The sequence below is a fragment of the Argiope bruennichi genome, chromosome 11 (assembly GCF_947563725.1).
Source record: "Argiope bruennichi chromosome 11, qqArgBrue1.1, whole genome shotgun sequence".
NCBI classification, from domain to species: Eukaryota; Metazoa; Arthropoda; class Arachnida; order Araneae; family Araneidae; genus Argiope; species Argiope bruennichi.
Window position 1 is genome coordinate 29,779,173 of NC_079161.1, and position 26,306 is coordinate 29,805,478.

The 26,306-nt window shown below is 25.6% G+C and overlaps 1 protein-coding gene across 2 annotated transcripts; it reads left to right on the forward strand.

Annotated features, from left to right (window-relative positions):
- Window positions 1-86: 86 nt before the first annotated feature.
- Window positions 87-20,051, forward strand: LOC129957149 (acyl-CoA:lysophosphatidylglycerol acyltransferase 1-like). Of its 2 annotated transcripts, none has more exons than XM_056069317.1 (6): window positions 87-223; window positions 6,861-7,084; window positions 10,193-10,407; window positions 12,531-12,667; window positions 16,487-16,626; window positions 18,660-20,051. In XM_056069317.1, exons 1-6 carry the CDS (start codon window positions 195-197, stop codon window positions 19,085-19,087), a joined length of 1,173 nt encoding a protein of 390 aa, XP_055925292.1. In that variant the 5' UTR covers window positions 87-194; the 3' UTR covers window positions 19,088-20,051. The 2 variants fall into 2 exon arrangements, with proteins under 2 accessions (XP_055925292.1, XP_055925293.1); XM_056069318.1 differs by having other exon boundaries at window positions 101-358.
- Window positions 20,052-26,306: the final 6,255 nt, after the last annotated feature.

Genomic DNA, 26,306 nt, shown 5'->3' on the forward strand with positions numbered 1-26,306 from the left:
AGTACTTATTGTTTCTTAAGAAGAAAGGTAAACATTTTTGTAACTGTAACCGTGTCATGCATTTGCAATGAATGACGAAAAAAAGAAAAAAAGAGGAATTCATGACAAAGATAGTGAAATTTTGATTAAAAAAGGAAGAATCATACGCGTATAACTCTTTAGTTCTTGCCTAATTCACCATTTTTTGATATCAGATGATAACAGAATTTTGTTTAGTAATCTGGTAATCTGAATCTTTCATTCCGCCGCTTCTATGGTGTTTATTTTGTAATGAAATAATTTAAAATTTTCGGATTTATTTTATGTTTTTACTGTGTTAGTTCTCACTTTCATTTGTTATTTTCAATTTTATTTATAGGTAAGCTTTTTTTTATAAATTTTAAATTTCTTCAATTACAAGGTTACCGTAAAACTTTTTATGTATTTGGTATCCACCTCAAATATTCTTATGTATCAAAATTATAAATACCTTGTTTATATTTAGTATTTTGGATACATGTGGTTTTTCATCGGCATGCTGTTTTATCCATTATAATTACAATTAATAGCATCAGTAGGGCACCGGTAATGGTCGCATTCTTGAAAATTTTTATAATACTGATTAATTTTTACTGTTTTATCAAAATATATCTTTTAATCCCTAATATTTGCGAATTGCTATCTATCTAAAAATAAATATTGTTAACATTTTAACATAGTGTATTAAAATGTATTATGTACATGAAGTGGGAATATTTTGTTTATGCATGCACAATTACTGATTTCCTTTAAAATATTAGATGTGCTAATCGAATTTTTGTTAGCTTAAGTTTTTAAATCCACATGTGTTTTGACTAATCACTTTGATAATTTAAATCATTTTTATACAGCTGATTTTTGAAGTCCTATATATATTATAAACATTAGTAGATAAGTGATAATAAGCGTCGGCTAAAGCATTATTTGAAAGATAATAATTTATGAGATAACTTTGAAGCAGGTATAATTATTTAAAAGTGCCACTTCTCAGTTTTTAATTTGAAAAATCTTGTAGCGAATAATATTGTTTTACTCAATTTTTTTTGTGTGTGTGTTGCTGTATTTCAGATTAATTCTACTGATTAAAAATATTCTTTCTTTAATAGTCAATAGTATATGCTAAAATTTTACATTATTCTAATTTATACTGCACTAATTTAGTTCATTCTTATGAAAATATGTTCGATTTCTATACATAATTAATGTTTAATATTGAAAAATTCCTGTGTTTATTAATAATATAACATTAAAGATCTGCACATATATTTATTATTTTAAATTCCTTAAGTAGTATATATATACTTTTAATCAGTGTCATTATGTGACGTTTTTAAAATTTAAATGCAAAATAATATTTTTTTTTCCATGTTAGTATGTTTATATTGTTATCTTTTATGAATAATAAAAGCTTGAATTGATTCTAAAAGAGTACCTTGTTGTGCATATTTAGTGCACATTTAATCTTTGAATGTTTTTAACATTATCACTTAGCAATAATTGTTACCATATAGCTTAATATTGCCCTTGGCCTTTTCTTTTTATAGTGAAAACTTTATTTTATCAAACCTGAAATATGTCTGACAATGATTATATCTTTTATCAATGTCGTTAAATTGTTCTATTCTGTCGTTAATTTTCCTGCTTTTCTTTTCTTTTCTTTTTTTTTTTTCTTTTCTTCCTGTCTCTTTGTTGTATTAAAATGATTTGAAAGGAAACTATAAATTAGTATATAAATTGACATTTTCCTTGAAGGCATTTACGTTTTGTATGAATGTTTTAGAATTCTTTAAGGAATTATTACTTGTGTTTGCAAGATTTTTAAATAATTTTTCTGTAGTTTTGCATTTTTAATTTTTTAAAAATTTACTTGGATAATTTATTAATGATTACTTATTTTAAAATGCATTTTAATTTTATACTGATCTATTTTGTTTATAGAAATTTTACATAAAAAGATATGGTTCATTTTGCATGTAAATTTAAAATTCAGTATATTTTTTATTTTATGTCCTTGTTACTTATAAGATTTTAACAATTAAAATTTGCTTGTATGATTAAATGAAGCAATCTATAATACAGTACCTATGATGTAATGGCAGTAGTTTGATACGTATACATTTACTGACAGTACTTGCTCAGTATAGTAGTATGATGTAAACTACAGATATTAACTATCTTTTGCACCAAAATATAAAATATGTTTGTGTTTGCCATGTGAGATTGTAGTTTTGTACAATTTTATATGTGCACATTTGAAATCCTGGTGAAAATAAATGACCAAATAACCAGAGATTTAGGATTTATTTACTTTAATTTTCATCTGCTGAATAAATACTGTTTAATGAAGATAAACTTCAAATTTCTTTTTCAAAATTAAGATTTGTACAAAATTAGAATAATTGCTTTGCTCAAGTAAAATTGTATTTTTTTTTTCTTTTGAGAGGAGAGGAGAGAGATACAATTTACTGTATTCCTTATGGATTATATGAATTAAAAAAAAAATTGTTTAATCCTCATCAGCTCAATTTAAAAAGACGATTCTAAGCATGTTTCATACTTATTACTCATTTGTATTGATAATATTTTGTATTCCTCTTGGAATAAGCCTATAGTTTTTATTAAAAATTATTCTTAAATTCGCCTAGAATAAATTCTCCTAAATGGTTTTTAAAAAATACTTTGTTCCATGACTATTGTTATTCAGCCAGTTTTTACATTATCAAGTCATTTTATATAGAATTAAATGGTTATAATAATCTCTTACAATGGTTATTTAACTATAGTTGTAAATAATTTGCCACAATTTTTTTTTTAATTTTTTTTTATATCTATAGTTAAATATAGTGGTGGCTATCATCCGAAACACAAGAAATGCTGCATTAACTCATCTTAAAAAATTAGAATTGAAAAAGCAACTTTACTTCTGAGTAGCCCAAAACTTTTTACGATGCTCAGAATTTTATAGGATTTACTGACCTTTTTTTATTTAATAAGTGACCATTTGTAAAAAAAAAATAAAAATAAAATGAATTTAACTAGAAATATGATGGCAGACGTGAAACCATAAAACAGGGAATAAGAGAAAATGATAGAAAGGGGGAAGGGGAATCTAGCTAGCAAATTTAATTATGGATATGATGGAATATTTGACTAAGATTCAAAACTGAGCTGTAAGAATTGTTACTTGGCCATTACTAAATATGAGGATATAAGTTTTTTTATTTATGAATTTTGATGTTTTTGTGAGCAAGTTGGTAATCAAATCTGGGTCTGTGTACTCTTAAATGTTCATTTTCTGCATTCTTCCTTCATTTTTATTATTTGTTATTTTATTTGTTCTGTTCATTGAATTTGTAGTGAAAAAAAAATAAACTAAATAAAATTTAAAATAAAAATTATGCTTTTAAAATAATACCAGGGAGGAAGGACTATAGTTCTATAAACCTGATAGATGAGTTGCCACTAGTCAAAATATTAAATTTATATTACAAAACAATGATATTAATAATTTATTAAATGTAAATAATAAGTTTTATAGTAAAATTATGAATAATTATGAGCATATATTTTTACAAACTTTATTTAACTTTTTAGTTACAAATGTTTTCAGATATATAATTTTAATTTTGAAAAGTTTGTCTATTTATAAAATGGGAAATAAAAATTGCTTTATTTAAAAAAATTTTTCTGTTTCTTCAAGCTTAGGTAAAGTATTATTATCTGGCATGTATTTATCAGATATTCATATTTTTATTGTTTTTTCATATTTCTATTTTATAACTTTAATATTTGTAATTTCCCTCATTAACCCTTTAACTAAAAGCATTTCTTTTTTTTTTTTAAACCCTTGGGGAAAAAATCAAGTTAATGTTATTTATATATAGCATTTGTGAAATAATTGAAATACTTTTACAGTGAAGTAAGTTGCCTTTTATATCTATTGCTGTGATCCGGCTATCCAAATTGTTTTAGAATAATTGGGAAATAATTTTTATATCTTTTAAGAACAAAGAGTTAAAATGATGTTGTGATAAATAGTCTTTTATAGATAACTTCTGTTATTTTTTAATTCAGTTTTATCAACTTTGTATTGTCAAGTATCTTAATAATTGTCATATTGAAAAAAATATTTCAAGGTTACAGGTTTATTTTTTCCCAAACTGGATAGAATCAAAGATTTCAGTTCTTCCCCCCCCCCCTTCTATATATGCTATTTTTATATCTGTCAAATAGCTCACTTTTAATATCAGTTAATGTTTATTATCAGTTATAATTAATATCAGTTATAATTTAATATCAGTTTAATGATTATTATGTTTTACTAGTTCGTTTATGATTTATTATTAATTTTTAGTGCATCTATTAGTTTGTGCTGCTTCTGTACTGTACAGCAGATTCAAACCTATCACAAATCAAATATGCCTTGAGTTGTCTTCTGTTATTAAGTTAATACTGAAAATGGTAAATTTTATAAATGGCTGGAAGTAACCTCTATAGTTGTGTGTAAGCCGAGGACACTAGAGTGAGTCATCAGTTTATAGTATAAATTTGTCATTGTATTAGGGCCAGTCATCTCTATAAAGGTCCAGTGTGCAAAAATTCTTTGCAAGCCTTTTTTAATTTTTAAAAATTTTTAACAACATTTTAAACCATACTGATGTACTTGAATTATTGATATTTTATGTAAAGAATCTAGAATGTTTTTTCATTCGGATATTGCTGTATATCATTTTTTGCATTAATAAATTCTTCTACAGTATCAAAAATGTATGAATCTTGTTGAACGTATATCAATTTTAATTTTTATTTATAAATGGAGCTAGTCAGAGATTAGCTTTCTTTTTCTTTTTTTTTTTTTCCCCCTCTCTCTCTCTTCTAACCAAAATTATCAACTCGGGGATGGGGCAGTCCATTGAAACTGCAGAATGACTTGTAAAAATTTATCTACTCCCTCCCCTTTAAGTTTTCATAATGACTAACTATCTGTGAAGGTCAACAAGAGTTTTATGACTATGGTTTTGTAGTTTTCCATAGAAATAATATTTTCTTGCATTCTTTATGTTTAAAGAAGAGAGAATTGTTTCTTTTATTTGACAGGATTACCCTCCAACTTTCTTTAGAGTGGGTTGCACCTCACTGTAGTATAAGGATTCATCAGGAAATTTATGTAAATATTGGTTACTAAAATGTTTTATCATTTTTATTTTTGAAAATAATTGAAAGGATTGATTGCTTAATTTATGATAATCGATGGATCATCTAGTCCCTGGTACATTGCACCTGCCACAACCCTTCTCATGGCCAGTCCCTCATAAATTTTTTTAATAAGATCTACAAGTGTAATCATTAATATAATATTAATAATCATTAATAGAATTAATATTGTTGAAATAGTAGGGAATGGTAGATGGTGTTCTGATCTTTTTGATCTTCTCACTTTCCTTTTTTATGTACAGCTTTTGGCCAATAAAATGCCAGACCTCAAAAATTGATATTTTGAATGAGGAAGCAATTATTTATTTAATGATCAACCTATCAAAAAAGTGGGAACGGGGGGGGGGGAGCAGAAAGAGCTGATTTTTGTCTAATCATGAGTTGAAGCAGTTTATTTGAAATGGCGAAGAGTCTTATGATTTCTTAAGAATGACTTTAGAAACATTGGATGAACATTTGTTCTCCTTTTAAAGATGGAGGTGGATTAAAACTAATTCAGGGAATGTCAACAAGGTAATTAATAATAGTAAAATAATTGTTTTTATATTAATATTAAAATTTTTATATATATTTTAGACCAGAAGTAAAGAAGGGAGGGGGGGGGGCAGGGAGAGGGAAAAAAATTAAATAATGAAATTTTTTTTTTTTTTTTTTTAATGATTTGGAAATGTTATGCTAACTGGTAGGGAAATGCATGGAAAAAAATTGAGTGCATTTGCTTGTTTTAGTGTAAATTAGTGCTGAATAAATAGATAAAGTGAAGTGCTTCTGTTAATATAGAAAGTAGATGCTTCAGTGACTGTGTTAGCTATAACTGTTAAGGAGATTATGTGAATAAGCTGAGTACACATCATTGAGTTTCGTGCCAAATAGATAGAACTCCTTACTTCCTTATTTTAGTTTTACTATCCGTTACAGAAATAAAATTCTAACTTTGATATAATTTATGTTCTATTAATAATAAGGTTATTATGATAATGATAATAATAATTGAATAAATAAATATAAATGATCCAATATTAGATTGCTCATAACAAAAAAATAAAATAAATGTTTCAAAAATCTAAATTTTATGAAGATTTGCAATTCTATTAACTTAGTTTTAAATATATTTGCATAACATTTTGTGATTAAACTATTTTATAACTTTTTAATGAATAGTATCATTTCTAGCTATATAATAATAAATGTAAGGATTATCTAGTTTTTGTATCCAATGCTGACTACCAATTATTATCAACTTTTAGTTGAGTATAAATTGATTATAGCTTGCAATCATAAAATTAATTGTAAAATTATGGCCGAGTTTTTAGTCACAATGCAATTATAGCCAGTTTTTGGGATTGCTTAGCTTTAAAAAGCTTTTATGTACTATTTGATGTAATGTTATGTTGAACTTTACAATGTGTACATAAACATTGTTTTCTTTACTATATTATTTCTTTATTTTTGTATTCATTTATTTCAAGAAAGAGAGAAAAAGATTAAATTGAATATTTGCATGCATTCAATTCAACCTACATTTTTTAATTCATGCTATTTATTAACTTATTGTATTCAAATAATACTTATCAAAGTAATAATCGTTTTTTTATATGATTTAAAATTCTTATTACTTTTTTTTCTAGGATGGATCTACAGCGTATTCTGTATATAACAAAATATGTAATTAATGTCATAGGCATTATAATAACTAATTTGTATTGTATACCCACATACCTATTATGGATGTGGGTTATATTGCTGCCTTTTCGAATCATTAATCATCCAGGCTATTGGTATCTGGAGGGTGTTATGTTCAGGTGGTTACTCACAGTTGTGGCTGGATGGGGGTGGAGATCTAAATATCAGAGTAAGTTTTACGTTTCATGTTTCCTTTGAATTTGATGCTTCAGAGGGTGTTTTTATTTAAAAATTTTCCACTTTAATATTTTTATATTTTATTTCTTCCACTTCATAAATATTTTTTTTTTTATTTTTAATTTCTTTCTCTTCATTAATACTTTTTGATTTTTCATTTCAGAATCTTGGGGTAAGTAAGTTTAATAAAATATTTTATCTGCTTTTTGTTCAGACAAGTTTTTATTTTAGAGCAAGGACCCAAAAGTTCTGATGCTTTTTCTGTGAGACCCTAAACTGATAATTTGAAAAGAAAAAAATTGCATTGAGAGTCTTGTGTTATTACGGAGAGTTTGTTGTTTTTATAATGCTCTTATAATGCATTGGCTGCTGATCATATGCAAATGCATGGTTAATGGTACTGATTATTGACACAATATGTGCGATCATTGATGAACTTGTTTTTTTTTTACTAATTATAGCAACTTGAATCTTGTTTTATTTAATTTCTTCAAGAAGCTTTGTGATTTGTATGACTAAGCAATCAAAATAAGAAATTATTTTGCAAAAGTAAAAAAATTTTAACAATGCCTGGAATGACTTATTGCAGTAAATTAGGCATCTGGCCTTATTTTTGCTAGATAATCAGACATAAATGTATAAAGTAATTTTCATGTTTTCAATATGTAGGGGATTTGCAGAAACAACCAAGAAATCCTCTGCATTTTAAAAAAATTATTATTATTATTACTATTATTTGTGCATTTGTATAATAAGTTTTAAAAAAATTGTAATTCCTTGCAACATTAAAGTATGTACTTTCCATAAGTATGCACTTTCCTTGAAACATTAAAGTACATATCACAAACACAAATTCCTAAATGCTTTCTCCTGTAAATAATATTAAAAGCATATAGAATATAACATAACAAAATTAAAATTTTATAAATATAGGGAAGGAATTGGGGGGGGGGACTCTAGTTTCTTAATTTCTTAGGTAAATTGCTCTGATAATTTGCAGAATATTTTTTCCTTAACTTTTAATGATTGAAGAGAATCATGTGATAAAATATTTGATGAAACAATGAAAACAATTGAAATTTCAGTGCAACAATAAAATCTATTGTTAAAATTAATTTAAAAAAACATTTTTTTAAATTGCCAAAATTTAGGGAAAATATGCTAGGCAATTAAATTTGTATTACTAAAAAGAAAATATTTTAAAATTTTAAGTTAGTGTAAAAAGACAATTTGTGTTACGTTATATGACAGAAAAATGGCAAAAGTTTTATTTTTAATTAAAATTAACAAAAATATCTCCTTGAGGTGCAGATTGTTGCTTTTTAAAGTATAAAGTATATCTGTGCCAAATTTTTCAGCCTCTAGATCTAATAGCCTCTCTTGTATAGATTGAAACATATACAAACAATTATTTTTTTAATGTAGAAACCTATAAATCTCAGTTGGAACTATTCTAATTTCATATTATTTTAAATTTTGATATTTTATTTTATTTTATTTTTGAAGTTTTTAGGAATATTTTTTATTTTTTTGTTTTAGCATGTGGTAAGTTTTTTTATTATATTTAAAAGATGTGTATATGTAGAATAAACAATTGTGATAGAAGAATTTTGAGATATTTGCTGTAGTTCATGTTTAAAGTGCATGTAAATTCATTATTTTAATTTGAAGCTGCTCTGTGTTTTATAATTAAAATACGTTAATGCTGTTCAGTTTGTTAAAATTTTAATTCTTGATAATAAGATCATGATGCAAATTTTAATTAATAATTTAATTTTGCAGAAATTTGAACTAAGAAAATAAAATGAAAGCTATTTTTATGTTAAAATTTTTAGTTCCTGTGTTAGTCAGTTCCAGTTTTGTTTCATATTTTAAAAACTTATTTTATCAAGAAGTTTGATTATTATGGATATGGACAGTTATCTTTAATTGAAGCTAATTAAATCAAGAATATTTAATATTTCAAATGATGCTGAATTGTGTGGATGATATTATTTCAGTTAAATTTAAAATTATCTTCAGCTTAATTTGTGCGGAAAAAAAAATGAGAAAACCACTTTATTTCAGAATTTTATTTTTAAAACTAAAATGATAATAAGAACTTTAATTTTATAAGCAAACATTATGTATTCGATTTTAATTTGCATTTTATTATTCATACAGGAATGTTGACTACAGAAGGTGAATGCATTTTTCATATGCACTTTGCCTTTCATATGCACTGTTTGTATGATTGGCACTTAAATGTATCACAAATACAAAAAGGATTAATATGCCAAATACTTTTAATTCTTAGTTACTGTTTTAATCAATAATGATTAAAATAGTGTTAGGTAAGAAAATATTTTCTTCCTAAGCAGCACTGTTGATTTAGTAACTAGTATTTAATAAAATGAATTTTATTTGTATTTGTAGCTTCAGATTTGTTCAGTAATTTCCCCATTTAAAATTATTAATAGTAGCAAATTTATTCTGAAAAAACATCTGTAAACATTCTCCAAAGAGAAATGTTATTTTTAAACACATGTATAGATGCTCTCTATGATTAAGTCGATTTTTATGTTTTGAAATGAAATTATTAAATTCAATTACATTAATGAATTAAAATATATCTTTGTAGTAGATTTTTTTTTTTTGAAATTCATTATTGTCAAGATTATTTTTTACATAGTATATATCCGTTACAAAAAAATCAAATTTAGCTTAGAATCAAGTTTTGCTTAGCCATTAATTGGTGTATATAAAAACAGATTTTTTCCTAAAAGATCTTAATCATATTAATTTGAATGCAATGCATTTTGGTAATTTTAATTTGTTTCGTATTTTTTTTAAAATAACCACATTAAAAATCCTCAAATTAGCAAGAAAAAATTTCAATTAAAATTCTGATGAATGAATTTGTCTGTGATTGTATTAAACAGATCTGAGATCTAAATAAATATAATTAACATCTGCATGCATTATTTGTGAAAATTCAAGAGTTCAGTTTAATCAGAATGATTAAATAAAACGTCTTCTATCTTTTATTAAAAAACTATTAAAAATTTTTAGCTAATTTTGTCAAAATAAGAAATGTCTAATATTGTTTTTATTTCTTTAGTTGTTGAAATGGGAGATGATGTAAGTGCTCTCGAAAAAGAAAGGTGCCTGTTTTTAGTAAATCATCAATCCACAGCAGATGTTCCTTTATTGATGTTGGCTTTTCAAGAAAAGGGCCGTGTTTTGGAATCTATTATGTGGATAATGGATAGGTTATTTCGATATACTAATTTTGGAGCTGTTTCTGTCACACATGGTGACTATTTTATAACTCAGGTAAAACTTTTTTTCCCCCAGTGTATATTTCTATGTTTGTTTTTGAAATATGAAGCTAAATTCAAATTACTTAAAATCAGTACATATGAACTCGCATATGAATGTAAGGAATCAAAATATTATACATAGTGTTTGTTATGGAAATTTTCTGACATATTTTTATTTCAGGCAATCAATTTTAGGACATTAGATGTTTGTTAAAATATCCTTCATCGATATTAAATAAAGTCATTATCATTCAATCGTAGCTTTAAAAAAAAAAAAAAAGGAAATGATAATATTGATGCCCACTTATTTTGAAGTTAAGCTTTTAAACTTCAGAAAAATTAATTTTGTGTGTTTTGATTTCTATGCTTTTTATTCATGCCTACCAAAACTGATTGAAATCGAAAGAATATTTAATAAGTTTTAGAATTTTAATCATAGGAAGGATTTCATTGTCTGAATGACATTCTATATAAGCTTCTAAAAGGTTTTTAACTAACTAATTAATTATATTCAGTCATATTTAGCAATGGCTCCTGACTTTGGAAACAGAAGCACAGCTAAAAATATTTTTTAAAAATTGTTTTTGGCTTGTAATAGACTAAAATATACATTCATTATCAGATGTTGAATGTTTTGAATTTTTTTTATTAAATAAACAAAGATTAATTACTTGTGCAGTGAGTGCTCTTCTAAGAATTTATTAAAATATTTTTTTTCTTAAAAATAGTTGATTTTAATAAAAAAGAAAAGAAAAAGTTATGTAGAAAGCAAGAAGCATTTGCTTTGCTCAAATATTAAACCAAGACAGCTAAAAAAAAAAAAAAAAAAAAGCCCAAAGGAAATATACTTTGAGGAAGGGGCATATCATTAAATGTACTAATTTGATTTCCCCCCTGATTATAGATAGATTGTTGAGCTATGCAGTCTTGTTAGGAGTTAGAATATGTGAACTTAGTGATATTTATACCTGTTCATACAGTATTATTTTGTGCACAAAATGTATGCATGTGTTTGTGTGATGATATCTCTAAATCTAATTTAAATCTTAATTTATCTTCTAATTTTTATCTTAATTTACCCAAATTAATTTAATTCTAAAATGCTCTTATTTCCTGATCCAATTCCACCTTTTTTATTTAATTAATGGTAAACGATCTCTGTAAAACTGCTGAAATTGGCAAGTTCACATACTCTGAGTGAAGAAATAAAAATCTGTTAACCTAAACAAATGCTTTTAAAATATACCAATAATTCCCTTACCTTAATCGACACGTGTAAAGAAATCCCTATCAGAATCTTGCATTATATAATCACTGGGGATAAATATTTCACTTTTTTTGCTCTTGTGTTGTACTGTAGATTGACATACCTCATCATTTCTTGTACATTAAATATGCCTCCCTGGACAGTATAAAAGTGAAGTTTAAAAATTAAAAAGTGTCTTCTCTCTCTCTCTTTGGCCACGAAACTGCTAAAAAATATATGTGTTTACATATTATATAATATTTAGAGAGACGGAGATAAAAAGTTTTTAAGCTTTTTTTTTTAATAACAAAAGTTGTTCATAAATAAACTATTGGTATAAGGTACATTTAACAAGTAGGGCTTTACCTTATCTGCTGTGTCATCAAAGTTTCATTTAAGAAAAGTTAGTAGATGTATTAAAATAATATATTTTTGAAATAATTGCTGAAAATGTTGCAATTCGGCAGAATCAAAAGCCAAGCTGCATTTAGTTGTAGATCATATGTGCATATTTATGCAGTTTACAACATTAAAACAAAATGTTTTTGTATCTTGACCCAATAGTCATACATGCCTTTAAAAGGCTTTAATTTCTAGGGAAAAGTTCCTTAAAATATTCATTAATTTTTTAAAAATTTGTTTAAGAACCTCATTTTGTAAATAATTGGAAAAAAATTTCATGGCTTGTAACAAGTAGTTACAATTTCTATTCTAAAGATGAAATCTAAGGATGAATTCAGATATTGATATTGCAGAATAGTAGTATTAATTGCTATTAAAACTTCTATCTATTTAAACTAATTTTCTTCATACTTATGTAAATTTACTTACTACTGCACAAAATTCCACAGAAGTTTTAAATTACTAAACTTTTTTTTTTTTCAACCTAGGGTAAAAATGTTCGAGATTACCAAATGAAGAGGCTTAGGGATCATTTATTAAGAGTGTATCTTGGTCGAAACAGAAAATGGATTGTTCTTTTTCCTGAAGGAGGTTTTCTTTCAAAACGATTAGAAACTAGTGTAAAGTAAGTGCTTCAGATGTGATAAAAAAAGTCATACTTATTATAAAATATATTCAATTTCTTTTTCCAATTTTACATTCTGTATAAAAATGTATGAAACATATTAAAGTAATTTAAGTCAGTATTTAAAAAAAAAAAAAAAAAAGCCTTAGTTACTTCTAGGTGGAATTTTGCATGTTGCTACATGTGAGTTTTCTCACAAATTTCTTTCATATTTTGTAGTTTTGTGAATAAAAGTATTAAATGGAAAGATATTATCTTTTAAAAAATATTTTATGATTATGACTAGCAAGATACCCTTTTACGGTATCATTCATTGCTAATCTTTTCGTATAATGAACTTAATTTATCTGCAACTAACATCAATTGAACCTTCTATCCCTTTCCTTCTGTGTAAATTGTTCTATTCTATTAATGTATTGTAGTTCTCCAACTATCCAGATTAATGAATACAAGACCCTGTTTAGATAATGAGATATGTGATAATTAGTAAAAAGTTATTTCTTTAGAAAGGAAATGAAATGTTTTCATAAAATATAAATTTAATGATTACTCAAACAAATTTTGTGCACTTACTGAATAAAATATTTATATGTACATGTTTTAACAAATCAATCAAAATTCCTTCTCCTCCATAAGGTATTCTGATTATTGGAAGTTGGATTTCCAGTGTATTGGTATATTTTCGAATGAAATAAATTGATTTACAAACTGGCATTTTCTTGTTGTTAAGTAATCGTAATAAAAGTTAAAAAATAGTAATTTAGCTTATAATAACTACATTAAATTGACCATTGTTTGTGTCATTTTACTGTTAAAACGAATACTTTTGAAATATGACTAAAAAAAAAAAAAACTCTAGTGGATGTAATAACTTTTTCAGTATGTAAAATGTATAATTCATATATTTAAATAAAATAAAAAATAATGGAAAATCTTTAAACCAATCAATTTTTGGAAGGGTTGGACACAAGATCAGGATAGAAATTGGACTTAACCACTATACAACAATAATATGAAACAAATACATTTTTTGTGACATTTATATCGATTTTTAAATTCATTATTAAAATCGGGGCATCTAGATGTGTAAACAGGAAATTATGTGAAACATGATATTCTTAAGAAAAAATTATATTGTAAATTGTTAGCATTTGATTCATGGTAGGGGAGAACCCTGTGAACAAGGTGCAAGTTGATGTACATTTATTTTTGCAATTTCTTTTAACTGTGTCTTATGAATTAAATGTCATGGCTTTACATAAGTGATTTTTAATAAGTTTTATATAAATTTTGGAATTAATGCACTTGGCCACATGTTGTAAAAGAATTTGTAGATTTAAAAGAAATATTTTTAATAGTAGGGAGGGGGACTGAAGTATTTCCAAAAAATATTTTTTAGTATTTATTTCAAAAGCGTTTAATGATTTTTGTTCTATTTGCTGTTCAGTATTTGAAAAAGAATAATGATTCTATAGATTAAAGTGATATTTAAATGCTCTTTTATAAACCTGAAATAAAAAAAAATTATTCACAGATGCTTCACATTGTGTAGGTTTTTGATATTTTTGTGAGTATTACTCGCATGTATTGTAGTTACCTTAACTCTTTGCAGTCTGAAAAGCAATAATGATTATGCATTTGATTGCAAGGATTCTTTTAGTGCTTAAGAAGCTTTAAAATATTGTTATAGGTTTATTATAATTTCGAAAAATTGTCTAATCTGAGATTATTTTTTTTTTCTAATCAAAGCGCTAATGAGTGGAGAAATTTAAAAGAGGGATATTGAAGATTTTGTACTGAGCTTAACATGTAAATTTGTATGATGGATATTTTAATCATACTATTTTTTAATTGTTTTATATTATATATTTATACCAGGATTTTTTAAAAATATTTTACCTTTAATCTAGAGTATGAATTATATCACCTTGATTTATTTCACACAAAGAAGGGGGGAAAAACATGTAAAGAAGGGTTAAACATTTATTTATTTTAATAATTTTACTAATTGAAAGGGTTTAAGATCAAGATGTAAATTTTCTTGGTGAACTTAACTGTTTTTTCAATATATATATATATAAATAAATAAATAAATAATATATTTACATGCATTGTAATAAATTACTCATTTATTTGCATACTGTATAACATTTAGCTAAGTAGTGTTGCTATGACCAATGCTTGTTTCTAATTCTAGAACTCTTTTAAGTCACAAGGAAACCTTTTAAAATCCTTGATAATTATTAGGATCGACAGAAGGTTTTGTTTGTCAAGCGAACTCAAACTTGCCAAAGATTTTGCCCAAGTATTATATATGTTAATATTAGTTAATAAATATATTTAAAGTATATAAATATTTGCCCTGAAGGAGTCTTGCAAATTTAAAGGCAGGTAGAAAAAAAAACATTTAATTCCCTTTGAAACAGATAAATATCATATTCATTCAAAGAAATATTGAGATATTACAATAAATGTGGATCCATTTTTTTTAATTTTTAATATATTGAAATAATTAATGTAATTCATATTTTTAAAATTCAGTATTGAATTTTTCGATAGGGGGGCAAAAGAGATGGTATTTTTTATTTCAAAAACTAGTAATTAAATAATTTAATTCAGTTCGGGATATTACATTATCTGTATTCATTAGTAGCAAGCAGGTTTTAATTTAAATTTTACTCTCAAATTAATTGTTTTGTCTTATAATTTAAAAGATGATGGAACTTCAAAAGACAGAATTTTGTTGAAAATCCTTTCAAATGATATAATATTTACTATATAACTTGTAAGATGTAGAAGTCAGTAACTGTTAATCTATTTTTATTTGTAAATGTAGATACATATTGGATCTAGATAGCATTGTAGAGTTATTTATTAGATGATATTGTAGAATTCAAGCTGTCTTATGTGATGTTATGACCACATTGAACTTTATTGCATAGTTTTCTTTACTACTAATAAACATGAGTGTGCGTGCGTGTGTGTGTTGGCACTCTGAAGGCCAAAATGTTTCCCCTAGAGCCACCAAGTTTGGTGCATGTACACTTGGAGGGTGGAAATGTATATCTTCGAGCAATTTTCAAAAAATTTTAATTGGAATTTGAATTAATTAAAAAGTGAGCTGCAATTACTTCTAAACATTTTTCTACAATTATTTCTGAAAATATTGCAAAAATTAATTTTGCATCATTTCAAAATTTGAAAAATTGTCTTTTTAATAATAATAATTTTTGGTCATGCAAATTTTAGTTAAATTTTGGCAATTTTTTAAATTTTTTTTGCTTAGCTTCCATTAATAGATTACATTGTTACACTGAAGTTCAAAGTGTATTAATTGTTTTGTCAACTATTTGAATGTGTGATTTTCTTCCATTGTTAAAAGTTAAAAGAAAAGGTTTTGTTTAATATTCATGCAGTTTTCAATTTCAATAAAAAAATGAAGCTACAATACCTCAAAATTTATAAGATAGCAAAAGTCACTTGTCTCTGTTCTACTTTAGAATGTTCTAGAATATTTGTAAATTATGTTTTACCTTTGGAATATTTTTTGCATTGAATCATATAGTTGCAACAGCTTTGACAGTTTTAATCGAACAGTTTTGAATATTTTTTGTAACTGTGTGAGTTACATTATTACACATAATGAGTTAACTTCTTTTTATATTACTAATGCACATATATTAATTACACTTGCTTATATATTTCAAAATAAAATGGTTTTGATATTTGATCTACCCTTAAAGTTTATCAGAATATACTGTTTTATTCTTTAGAGACATAAACAGGTATTTAAACATTCTTCTTCTTTTTTTTATATAGATATGCTACAAAAAATAACTTCCCTATACTTGAACATGTAACCCTTCCAAGGGTTGGAGCTATGGAAGTTATTTTGAATACTCTGGGTCCTCATGCAAATTTGAAAGATGCTGTTGATGAGGATGTGTCTCTATTAAGTGGTAAAGTATTGAACATTATTTTATTGTAGCTAATGAAATATTCGTATTTCATTTATAATTGAGTTATGATGTGCATTATTATTTATAATAATGCACACTTGTTTGACAGATTTGTTCTAAAATGTGATACTTTTTTTACAAATTTGGTACTAGGACTTCATGATTAAGTTTAACAATCTTGCGTGTGTAACTTACTGAGAGCTGCAGTGATCTTAATGGTCAATAAAAAGTTCCAGCTACAAAAATTTTAGATTTTGATGTTGATATTTAAAAATACAGTCTTCCTGCAATAGTGCAATTTACATAACTGAAAATTTGTAAATTGTGTTAGAAAATATTACCGTAAAGCCTAATATTTAACTTGTGTTGCTTTAATTATTATCAATTACTAACTTTTTAAAAATTGAGTTTTGTCCTTTTAGTTAGTCACAAGATTAAATAAAGTTAGGGAATTGTATTATGATATCTTGTCAAATTATACAGAATTGTTCTCTTTATTAAATTGCCATGTATTTCAGGCTGTGCATGATTGTCATTGCATTATCAAAACAATACTTCACAATGGCTTTTTAATTTTTTTTTCCCCTTAGAAATGTTGATATTTTGGCTCATAATTGGGATTAATGCATTGATAATATTGCCAAGTACCATAATTTTTCTTTCCTAATTTTATTTTGTAATCAATAATTATGTTTCCTTGTTATGAAGAAGAGACGCAGTTAAATCTAGAAAAATTGATAAATTCAAATTTTGTTATGGAGTCAGCTTCTTATATATTTGAATTTTTTTGCTGAATTTCTATTTTTATTTCTAAACTAAAGTGAATTCTACCCATTTAAATTAATTAAAAAAATTTAGTATTAAATATTTTATAACTTTTTATATTATCTAGAATTTTTATTTTCTTGTATATGAAGGAAAAAAGTTATCTTCAAAAAGTTTGAACTCGGGCTTTTGTCAAATCCCTGCATCTCATACCTCCATGAGTCTAAAAATCACATTTTTGGAGTTGTCCATTTCTCCGAGAACACACTTACTCAAAAATACTTTGAGGTAGACAGATGCAATTTGGTATATTGCTTCTACTCTTAATTTTGTAAATTGCTATCAAATTCTGTATGAAATACACAAGAGAAACTTTGACTGTTCAGCTGCCCAAATATAAGTTAACAAAATAATTATGAAATGAAGAGATGTATAAAATTTAATACACAGATTTGACATATGAAGTGTAGATTTATATCAGATTTGGAATCTAATCCTTCGAAGGATTGACTGTTTGTCGATATGTACTTTCAACAGCATGAAATGTGCTAACTCAAAAATGCACTGATTTAATTATACGAAATTTGATATGTGAGTTTTGTGACTTGATTTGTAGTTCTACGTCAGATTATGGTTTTAATTGTTCGGGGAAAAGAAGCCTTAAATTCACATTAAGTTTTCTAGCATTTTTGCATTAACTGCACCCCAGAATTAATTGCACCCCTCCACCACACTGTAATTGGCTCTTTCCTAGCTATTGTTTGCGAATGGCATATGGTAATATAAAAATAAATTTATTGCAGAGTTTTAAGAAAGTTTCGGGGAGGTCACTTCCGGTTAACCCTTTATTTACTGAATTATGTTGCCATCAATTTTTCAACTTCATTTTCGCACTAGTAGTTAAGTTTTCTTGCAGAATAATCCCAGGGAACCCAAGAAAAATATTTTAATTAATAGAAATATCTTAATTAATTTAATTATTAATTAAATATTTTTAATTCCTACTTTTAGCTTATATTAACTTCTTGCTATTTGGGTTACATTCGCCATGTTCTTTAGAATACCACCAGCAAAAATTGTCATATTACAAAGATATAAGCCAGATTTAAATGGTACTTTTAAGTACCATCAGTAAATAAAGGGTTAACTTTAATTTCTAGTAAGAACTTAATTTTTCTTTGCATATGTAGAATTTATATTCAGAGTCATTTTTATATTGCAGCCATTAAAATTATGATTTTTTTAATCTTTTAATTTTATTCCGACAGGCACAGAAGAAGAATGTGAGCCTCTCAAGTGGGTAATCGATACAACCGTTGCTTACCCTGATCGACATAGACCTTTAGACTTGCTTGCCATTTGTACATCTTACCGTCCTCCTTGCTCTGTGTATGTACACTATCGCTGTTATCCCATAAGTGAAGTGCCCTTGGACAGTCTGGAGTCCTTAAGAGACTGGACATATAAACGCTGGTCAGAAAAAGAAGAACTTTTAAAAGAATATTACACCACAGGGAAATTCCCACATATACCTGCCAGTCAGAGAAAGAATGAAACTTTAAACAGCAATAGTCATAGATCGCATGAAGTAAGAATGGATATTCGGCAAATTATTCTTATCCACACTATCTTTCTTTCATCTACTCTCTTTCATTGTTACTTGTTGTGTAAAGTGTGGAATTATGCTCAGTATTAGAAGGAAAGATGCTGGAATTTGTTGCCTTAAAAAATCGGAGCTTGCAGGGCCATTTTATGGAATGCATGCTTTCTATACATACAGAGAATTATAGATACTTGTTTTTATAACATATTTTACTTTTGAATCACAATGGATTAGTTGTTCTCTACTTTTAAATGCATGATTTTTTTTACATTTAAGTGTGACGTGTATAAGGCAGTGAAATCTTACATTGACATACGAAAGCATATTTTTTTATAACATGTCTCTCAACCCTGTATATCATTAGAAATTAATTCCAAAGTGTGCTCTTGAAAAAAAAAAATTCTTTGCTTTAGCTTTTTCTAAAGAAATAAATACTGCATATTACATATGTTATGATTCAGATGCTATTTTCCAAACTTGTATTTGTTGTGAAGTTAAAAAGAATAGCATTTGATTGTTATTGTTTGTACTTGTACCTGTGATAATTCTGCACATGTTAAATCTGTGATAATTGTGGTAACTTGTTTTAATGCTTTAACTATTTGAACGATTTCAACTTATTGATCCATGTCTTAAATAATTAACAGGTGGTTTTACAGAAGAAATTTCTACACTTTGTGGTGTTTGTAAAATTAGTGTATTTTTAAAGTTGTTGATTTAGATAATTTTTGTTTTGCTGCCTCTGCAATTAATTCTTTGTTCTACATGTTTAATGTATTAACCATTTTATTTATGATTTTTCTTGCTTGTATTTCTTGCATATTTCTAAAAATTTTTTTATTATATAAACAATATTGAAAACAGTGCATTAGAAGATAATTGATGAATTTTAGATTTTATTTAGTTTGTTTCCTTTCATATTTTTCACAAGTTAATTAGTGTTTATTGAATTAATTTTAAGTTACTTTACTATCAAACTTTTATTGAAATATTTGATTTAATTATGGAAAAAAATTGCCTATCATTTGTTTCCAATTTGAAATATAAAAAATGTTTTTTTTTTTTTTTTTTTTTCATTTTTCAGAATTCTATTTTCAAAAGTTTAGTGAAGCTGTCGTTAATAAATGTTGAGTTTTCACAAAGTGAGCCTTGAAAAGCAGTTAAGCTATATAACGTTCCAGAAAAAAAACCCCAGATATATAGATATTTTTTCACTTGTATATCCTGAGAGTTGTGTACTTTGTTTAATGTGCAAGTTTATAGGTATTTTTATTCTAACATGGCTACAATTGTCACCAAGCATAAATGTTTGCATGAAGTGACTGCCTGAAAAAAGCAATAAAAGTACATTATAAAGGATTTGTGAAACAATAAATGAATTTTTGCACTGATTTTGCTATATTTGGTACCCCTTGTATTAAAAATAATAATAATAAATTTAACTAAAGGAAAAACTCCATTTTTTGTAGTTTATTATTTTGCTTAGTATCTAAACTAGCAAGTTTTGTTTTATGCATTCATGTATTAAATTTTAAATTATGTCTTGTTGTGGTAACTGTGTGGTGTAGGAATTTAAAACAAGTGTATTGTTACTGATTCTTTCACTGTTCTTGCTTTATGTGCATTTTAAAATTGTCTTTTTGGATCCCATTGGTAGATATTATATTAGTATGGAATATTAAATATAGGCACATTGAGTCTATATATAGATGCAGGCAATAAACTATAATTATATTAAATATACATATATTATAATAATTAGAATTTTCTGTTGAATAAAAGCTGTCAAAATAACCAATTTAATTCATTGCTAGCTGGTAGAAATTTATCAGTTGTGGTATTAGTGACTTTAATATTATTTTTTTTTTTTTATCCCATCATGATACCACAGAAGAACTTGATTTTGAACCGAAAGAATGTACTTGAACTCTTTTAGCAATTTGCATGCTGCAGTTTCAAAGCAGCTGCTTTATGTTATGTGTGGAGCAGATATGAAATTGCATAGAAGAAATTCTGTATCTGGCATATTAAAAGTAAAATCGTATGGATAAAGATTTTTATATTCCTTTATGCTTAATGTGCATGAAACTTATTATTTTTTTTCCGATATTCTTAGAAATAGCTTATTTATTTTTTTCTTGTTTGAAAAGCTATTTTAATTTCTTTTAATCATTGAATTCATTAAGTTTTTGGAATTATATAATATTACATTAAAAAATATGTACAGTTCAATATCCAAAATACTCAAAGGTAATTAAAATTTGTTATACAGTAGCTGCTGCTTAATGTGATCATCACAGGATTTATTAACTTTGATTACTGAATTGCATGAAATCAACTATGTTTTTATTACATTAAGAGAAGAGGAAAAAGCATTTACTTCAAATCTAATTGTCATTTATTTCAAAAATAACAGTTATGAAGAATTCATTAACTAAGGTTTATCAACAATATAATTATTCCTTAAGAACTCATTTATATGTTGTTCATACCTGCATTGTACTTTAAATTTTCATACCTGCATGTACTTTAAAAATTCAAAATAAGAAGTGCATTATTCATTTCAACATTTGTTGGAGGATTTTCTTTACTACTTTCATCCCCTTCAGATTCATCAGGATCAGGTCATAATTTTTCAAAATTTCACAAAAACGAAATTTTTAACTCTGCAATAGCATTGCATTGGCTCATTTAAGGTAAATTTTCACATTTGTCAAGAATCTTAATTTTGTCTTTATAATCAAATCAGTTATATATCACCCATCTTACTTTCATAATTCAATAGCTGTCAACAGTGCTTTTAATATTATTCAATGGATCTCAAATCAAATCTAGCAGTGTGCAATCTCTTTAAACCAATCAAAAGATTTTTGGTCATGATAAAAGAATCTGAAAAATATCTCATTGAAAAAGTGACTCTCAAAATGCTTACTTAAAAGTAGAGCATGAAATTCCACAAAAATTAATCTTAATGCTGGTTAAAATGAAGGAAAAGATAGTTCAGTTTTCCACTTTAAAAATGATTGTTAAAATTAGTGTGGTGATCATGATAAATATTTCTAATTGCATATCTATGTGTCAGTTTGGGTCTAGAGGGTTTTGATAATATAATGTGAATAACATTAACCAGGATCATATTAAGCAGCATTCACTGTATGTAGAAAGTTAAATATTTTCATATTGCAAGTGAATAGAAAATATATTTTCTTATGTGTCGTATGTGTATCAAAATTAAATGCTATTTAAATATATAAATGATTTCTGTATATTAGTATTATATTCAGGACTATTTAGTTCTGTATAAAGATGCACTTTGCAGAGTTTTGTGAATTGTTTATTTGGTTTGCTTTTGACTTTTATAAATTGAGTGTTTTATAATTTGCTAGTAGGTACTTACTGCTAGTCATTTATTTTTACCACATTGAAGGCTATTGAGTGTATTACCACTTATCTCTTTGTTCCTATTTCTTTTTACAATTTTTATGTTTTCAGGGTAATTTTGTTAAAAATCATATTTCAAGTTGTTTTTTGTAAAACTTAATGAAAATATTTGAGCAATAATTTGCATTATAAAAATTTAAAATTTTAGAAAATTTATAAATATACAAAGTGTAACTTAACATGTTAAATGCTGTGCTGTGACATAATTTATTAATTCAAATTGGTCATCATTTAGTTTATATAAAACATGCAGTAAATTGTATCATGTAATCATTTGAAGAACTTTAAGTGGTATGTTTGGCCATTTAAAAATCTGATGATTATGGAAAGGTATCAGCTTTTTTGGGGGATTTGAGAGCTCTTGGGTCAGAACTCCATTCCACCACAGCATGTATTATTTATTCAAGCTTGATACTCATTAAAGTCTGTATCAATGATCAAATATCATCCTATGAGCATGGTGCAGAAATTTGGTGAAGGAGATGCTGCCTCGAGTGTCATCCTTATCATCTGACCCAATTCAAAATTATGATGTCCATCATAGAATAGTGCTCGTGTTGGTTCAAAATGGGACATAAATATAATTTAACAGAAATGCATTAAGAACTGGTTGCTATACATTGTAAAACTGTAATATAACTCATGCAGCTGATCTATTCCTCAATTATGTGATCTATCATCAAAATTATGTGATCTATCATTTAATTATTATTATAACTTTAGATAATTTTTTGCATGCCCCTTTTAATGTCCAGAAATTTAGTATTGATCTCATGGGTTTACATCCTTATATTTGAAGTGGCTCTTCTAGGATCTATTATTATTACATCTTCCACTGCTTCAGGCAGAAATGTGAATTGTAATAATTGTATTGCTAATGAAACAAGTGGGAACTTAAAAGCAAGCACATAGGTGATGAGTAATATTTGGATGCCAAAATTATAAGGATGATGTAAATACTCAGAAAATGATCAGCTGATCTGAAACTATTTAAAAATAAGTTTTGCATTAAATTTGGTTTTTAATTAGAATGTCTTTCAAGTAAATAATCCATGATTTAAACAGGTGCCCAAACTCAAAAGCTGTAAACTATTGCAAAAAAAAAAAAAAAAAAAAAAAAAAAAGTGGCTTAACAGTGTAGAAATATAATATTTTATTAGGTACTATATGATAACATAAAATAATAAAGGCAGTAAATAATTGTAATACTATAGTATTTATGAGAAAAATATTTGTTTTTGTAATTTAAGATTTTATTTCTGCTAATTGGACTTAATGTCATTTTAACTTAATGTTGAAAGGCAACTTAAATTAGACACTCCTTGTTGGTGCTATTTGGTTTATTAACTTCTAGCTGAATTTCTGATTTCAAAAATCTGTAGATATTTAATATATTATGTGTTTAATTTCCTAGCATATAATCGGATTTAGTAATAGTTAATAATCATATGAATATTTTTTTTATTTACTTAGAACTTTTTAAATTTTGTTTTCAGTGTTATATCCATTAAATAATGCTAAGGTTTTTGCAAAAACTTTGAGGACCTAAGTAACTGTTAATTTCTTTTTTTTATTACTATAATAAATTGATCAAATTCAAAATGCTAAAGTTCCTAAATCTTTATAATTTTTAAAAAAAATTTTGTTAAATAATACTGATTATTTTACTCTGTTTTAAATATATAAGTATAGCATTAGAAGAGCATATTCAGTTTTAACTGAAAATTGTTGTAGTTGTAAAAAAGTTGGATAAAATTTATAGCTAGGAAATATTGTAAATGATTTTTCATAATTGCATGCTATTACTGAACTGAGGCTTAATCTCAAAAATTGTATATTAATTTTAGCTAATCACAGAGTTTGATTGTTTGATTTTTTTTTTTTTTTTTTTTTTTTTTTTGAAGAATTGAATGTTGCATTAGCATTTTAAAAAGTTCTACTAGACATGGTATTTATAATTTTATTGTATTTCATTATTATTGTGTATTGAAATATTTATTTCACAAATTTAGAGTAGAGATTTAGATAGATTTTTTTTTTCATTCTTTCTAGATTTTTTTTGAGCAAAATAGTATTTTGATAGATTTTTATTTGTTTGATATTTGTGTGTAATAGATTTTTAGATTTTTACTATTTGAATTAAAGATGAACAAGTTTGTTTTTTATTTAATAGTTAATTTTAGTTGTAGTGATTCATATATTTAGAATTTAACTTTTAAAAAAGGCATATTTTCCCCCCTTCACTTACATTTGTCTTATATTTATTGTAATATCTTACAGTTGTAAAACAAAAATTTTAAATTTATTTTCAATTTTAATTGAAATTAATATAATGAAAATTTTAATTGTTGCAAATTTGTTCCTGTGTGGAAATTAGGGTTGTATATACTGTATTAAACACAAACAAAAAATATTTTTTTTTAATTGAATACTTTTGCTCACATGTTATAATATTTTATATCATTGTTCAAGTTATTTTGATATTGATTTGAGTATTTCTGATATAGATATGTTTTTAAGGTTAAGCATATTGTAATATTTTCATTATGGTACTTTTTGTTTTTTAATGATTTGAAATTTTATATTAATGCAGTGATAAATAACGGAGATGATTTTGTAATATTTTTCTTATGAAAATTTTAAGCCTTTACTATTTGCACAATTTAAAATTGTGTTAGAATTTTTTTGAAATGGGTGACATTTTTATTATTTGAATCATGTTGAAATATCTGTCATATCAACTTGCTTTTTGGACGAGAAGTAGAATCATTGTCCTGATTGTTGAGAAATATTTTGAGAATGATTTTGTTTTAAAAAGTTATCCATTGAGATTATCTGAAAGGAGTACATCTAATATTTAAGTTAAAATAAGTATATTCGATGCTTAAGATTAAACTAAGATAATGATAATAAATAAATTAATTTTTTTTAAATAAAATATGTTTGACTCTGAGCAAGAGAATGGATTTTTTTATTAATATCTTTTATTAAGTGGTGCTGTAAAAAATAAATACCGGTGAGTAGGCTGAATAAAGTAGAATAAACATATTTTGAACTTTTTCACTTTTTTTAAAAGAAAAAGAAAAAAATCAACTTATGTATATATTCTAAATTTGCCCCCCCCCCTGCCATTTTTTTTTAACTCTGTGTTGCTATCTATAAAATAACTTGGACAGTGAAGAAATAAGATATTTTGTTTGTTAAATAGAATTGAATAACTGTCAAGCTCCTATAAAAATAATTATTATAGACAATAAACGTATAGAAAGACAATTTTACTCAAATAATTAAATTTTTTAATATTTTTTTATTCCAGCTATGTAAATGTATATTCATGATTTTATGCTAACAGATGCCATTTCTCGTTTAAATTTCATTTTTTCAAAAAAAATTTCCAGGTGAAAAAAGTATTTTCTCCATTACAACATCAATATGCAATGAAATACACCTCAATATGAAGAAAGAATTCCTAGAAATAGAAAAAAGTAAAATGTATAGATTTATTCATTTATATTTGTAATTTCAATCTTTGTGAAAGAAAATAATTGAATCATTATATTTACTAAACAAAAGGATCAGTCCTATTTCTCCTTCGGTTAATTTATGATGGAGTTTAGTTGTGCATGGACCATGTTAATCATACTACTCCAGTTCTTGGCATATGGTTTGATACAGAGCTTTTTAAACTGTGAATTACGACCCTAAGTGGGCTCATTTATATTGCTATGTTGTAATAAATTGCCTTATTTCATGTGTTTCTATATTTGAGTGCATAAGTTGTAAATAAAAAAAAAAACCTTAATAGAATTGATAAAATTTGTTAAAAAAAAATTGTGTGCCTGGTTTGTTTTTTAACTATCATTAATTCATT